We start from the raw sequence: 3,153 nt of genomic DNA on the forward strand, positions 1-3,153 counted from the left end.
CCCCTTCCTAAGCAGGGGAAGCCTGGACATTGGGGATCCCTGGGATCCCCAGGACAAGAAAGTAGAGAACGTGGAGATGGGGAATGTCTGAGAACGCAGCAGCTCGAAGGCGAGAGTCAGAGGAGAAGGGACTTTTGGAACCCCCAACACTCCCAGCATCCCTAACTGAGACCCCCAGCATCCCAGACAGGAGAAACCCTCGGAACCCCAGAGCGGAGAGACCAGAGATGGGGAACTTCTGGGAGACATTTTTTAATGCTGAATCTTCATAGTTTGGAGTATTTTTTGGCTGAATCTCAACTTCTTGCCTTTTGAGGGGAGGGGTTCATCTCGCTATTTCTGCGGGGCTTTTTTTGCCTGAATCTCAGTGATTTTGGTTTTTCTGGGCTGAATCTTGGTGTTTTGGAGGTTTTTATGGTCACAGGATGCCCGGTGAGTTCTGGAGATGGACTTGGGCAGGAGGAACCCCCAAGCCAACACACTCAGCCCTTGTTTTCTCCCCCATCAGGATTTGTCCTTCCCAAAGCTTGGGCGGATGGAGGAGGAGGCTGTGAGGCAGAGGAAGATGCCTTGGGCCCCCCAGGCAGGTGAGGAGGAAGTCAGTGGCCCTTTGGGCGGGTGTTGTGCTGGCTCTGGCAGCCCAGCATGGCCCCCGGCTGCAGGACAACCCCGCTGCCGCCGCCGTCCTGCCGGGGCCGGAGTTGGGGGGATGTCCTTGGCCTTCCCTGTGGGCCGGAGGCAAATCCCCTCCCTGTCCTTCTTGCTTCCTGCCCCAGGCCCCGAGCTGAGGACGGAGAGCCCAGAGGACAAATCCCCCCGGCAGAGCCTGGTGGGAGAGGCCGTTTTGAAGGGCTCCACGGCGCAGGAAGGCAGCGGGGAGGAAAAGGTCCGGAGATCCCCCCGCAGGAGGGGCTCCAAAGCCAGCCCAGGGTGCTCTGAGGAGGAAAGACCCAGCCTGGGCCTGGAAGGCGGCCGGAGCTTGAGAGGGAGCTCTGACCTGGTTGTCCCTGAGCAGGCTCCCAGCAGGCAGAAGCCCTTCAGGTGCTTGGAATGTGGGAAGAGCTTCAGGAAGAGCTTCAACCTCCTCACCCACCAGCTCATCCACACTGGGGAACGGCCCTACACGTGTAGGAATTGTGGGAAGAGCTTCAATAGCAGCTCCAATCTCCACACCCACCAGCGAATTCACACCGGGGAACGGCTCTTCCCGTGTAGGGAATGTGGGAAGAGCTTCAGCCAGAACTCCACCCTTATCCGACACCAGCGCATCCACACTGGGGAACGGCCCTACTCGTGTAGGAAATGTGGGAAGAGCTTTAGCCAGAGGACCTACCTCCGCACCCACCAGCGCATCCACACTGGGGAACGGCGCTACAAATGCTTGGAATGTGGGAAGAGGTTTCAGACCAGCTCCAATCTTCTCTTAAATGAGCGGACACACACAGATGAGAGGCCCTTCCGCTGCACCGACTGCGGGAAGGGCTTCAAACTGAACTCCCACCTCATCAGGCACCAGCGAATCCACACCGGGGAGAGGCCCTACAAGTGTGTGGAGTGTGGGAAGAGCTTTGCCCAGAGCAGTAACTTGACCTCACACCAACGGACGCACCAGTAAGGGAAGCCCTAAAAATGCCCTGACTGCAGGAAGAGCTTTGGCCGCTGCTTCCACCCCGAATGAACCCCCTGATGGTGAGGCAACCCCTGGAGTCCAGTGACTGTCAGTCCATCCCTTTCGACCACAAAGGGCCAGTCCCCTTTCCCAGGGGCAGGTTCCTCCAGCAGAACCCTTCTTGGGGGTGTGTGGAGATTCCTGCCTTGGAGGGGAACCCCCAAGGTCACTGCTGGAGGTTTAAAGCAGAGATCTCCCCACCAGTGTTGGTCTGGGGGAGTTCCATCCATCTCTAATTAAGAATTCTTGCTTTTGTGCCAGCTTGAGTAGAATTGCTTCAACAATTGCTTTAGTGTAGAGCACTGTCCTATCTTATCCTGTACTCCTGGTAGTTTTAGTGTTTCTCTTGTGCAGTAAATAATTCTGATGAAGATCTTTGATCTGATCATTTGGAACCCTAAATAAATTCATTTCTATCAGTAGATTTGATTTGCCATCATTAAAACTTAGGGGACAAAAGTGTTTCAGTCACACCTCTCTAATTCCTCTAAATTGAAGCTGGTAGCATAATGCAAGGCTGAGATTGGATCCAGCAGCCCCCAGCACCCCACAGGAGGTTGGGAGCTCAGGGGGGCCACCCCCCTTTGCCAACCCCCCTCATGCCCAAAGACCCCCATTGGACCGTTGGACCCTCCAGACCACCCCCCTTTTCCACCCTTCTCCCTGTTCCTCCCACTTTCCCATTGTCCCCTCAATCCCCAATTCCCCCCCCAAACTGTTTTGGGGTCCCAACCTCCACTTTTTGCCCCCTCTCCTGTGGGTGCTGAAGGAAAAAATGAGGCTGCACACACAGAGTTCCATTGCAGGACTTGTCCGCCCATCCTTCCAGCGTCCCCCTTTCATTGGGGTTCCTTTGGAAACAGCACCTGGGCTTTGTCTTTTAGTCCACTGGAATTCCCAGGATCATCCCAAAACAGTGCCCTGATCTCACACATTCCCCTCCCCTCATGTGCTGGCTGTGTTCAGCCACCAGAGAAAAACACAGGCTACCATGCAGAGCGTTCCAAGTGGTTTCCACTTTGGCAAACAGCACTCTCTGGATGGAAAACACCAGTCAAGGCCAAAACACTCCTTGTTGATCCTGATTAACTGAGTGCAGCTGCTGCTGCCTTAACTTGTTCCCACAAAAATTCTCAGGATTCCTTTGCATCCAGGAGACCCCACATGTCACAATGGTCCCTGGATTCCATGAGCTTCCATGGTCTCCAAAGGTTCCTTTAGTTCCATGAGGCCCTGCAGTCCCCAAATACCCTTTGGATTCTCGGAGATTTCCCATTGTCCCAGGGTCCCTTGTGCTTCAGAAGGAGCTGCAGTGGGTTCCAGGCGGCCCTGCAGTTTCATAAGGACCACTTGAATCCAGGAGGTTCTGCAGGGTCCCAATGGCCCCTGGATTCTGGGAGGTTCAGAAATATGTCAGGGCTGAGAAAATTTGGATTGTTGAGGCTGGAGAAGAGAAGGCTTTGGGGTGATCTAATTGTGACCTT

At 54.9% G+C, this 3,153-nt stretch overlaps 1 protein-coding gene across 1 annotated transcript; it reads left to right on the forward strand.

The window, feature by feature from the left end:
* Nucleotides 1–535: 535 nt before the first annotated feature.
* LOC113980787 (zinc finger protein 239-like) lies at nucleotides 536–1,712 on the forward strand. Its single transcript, XM_027708004.1, has 2 exons — nucleotides 536–587; nucleotides 777–1,712. The coding sequence occupies exons 1-2, from the start codon at nucleotides 536–538 to the stop codon at nucleotides 1,613–1,615; spliced, it is 891 nt and encodes a 296-aa protein (XP_027563805.1). The 3' UTR covers nucleotides 1,616–1,712.
* The last annotated feature ends 1,441 nt before the right edge of the window (nucleotides 1,713–3,153 follow it).

Source organism: Neopelma chrysocephalum, unplaced genomic scaffold (genome assembly GCF_003984885.1).
Source record: "Neopelma chrysocephalum unplaced genomic scaffold, ASM398488v2 Primary Assembly neopelma1_95203, whole genome shotgun sequence".
NCBI classification, from domain to species: Eukaryota; Metazoa; Chordata; class Aves; order Passeriformes; family Pipridae; genus Neopelma; species Neopelma chrysocephalum.

Bases quoted from the DNA above. Each gene is read 5' to 3' on its own strand.
- LOC113980787 (XM_027708004.1), top strand. From the start codon at position 536: ATGGAGGAGGAGGCTGTGAGGCAGAGGAAGATGCCTTGGGCCCCCCAG. The intron at 588-776 runs GTGAGGAGGAAG...TTCCTGCCCCAG, and splicing joins GCCTTGGGCCCCCCAGGCAG to GCCCCGAGCTGAGGACGGAG.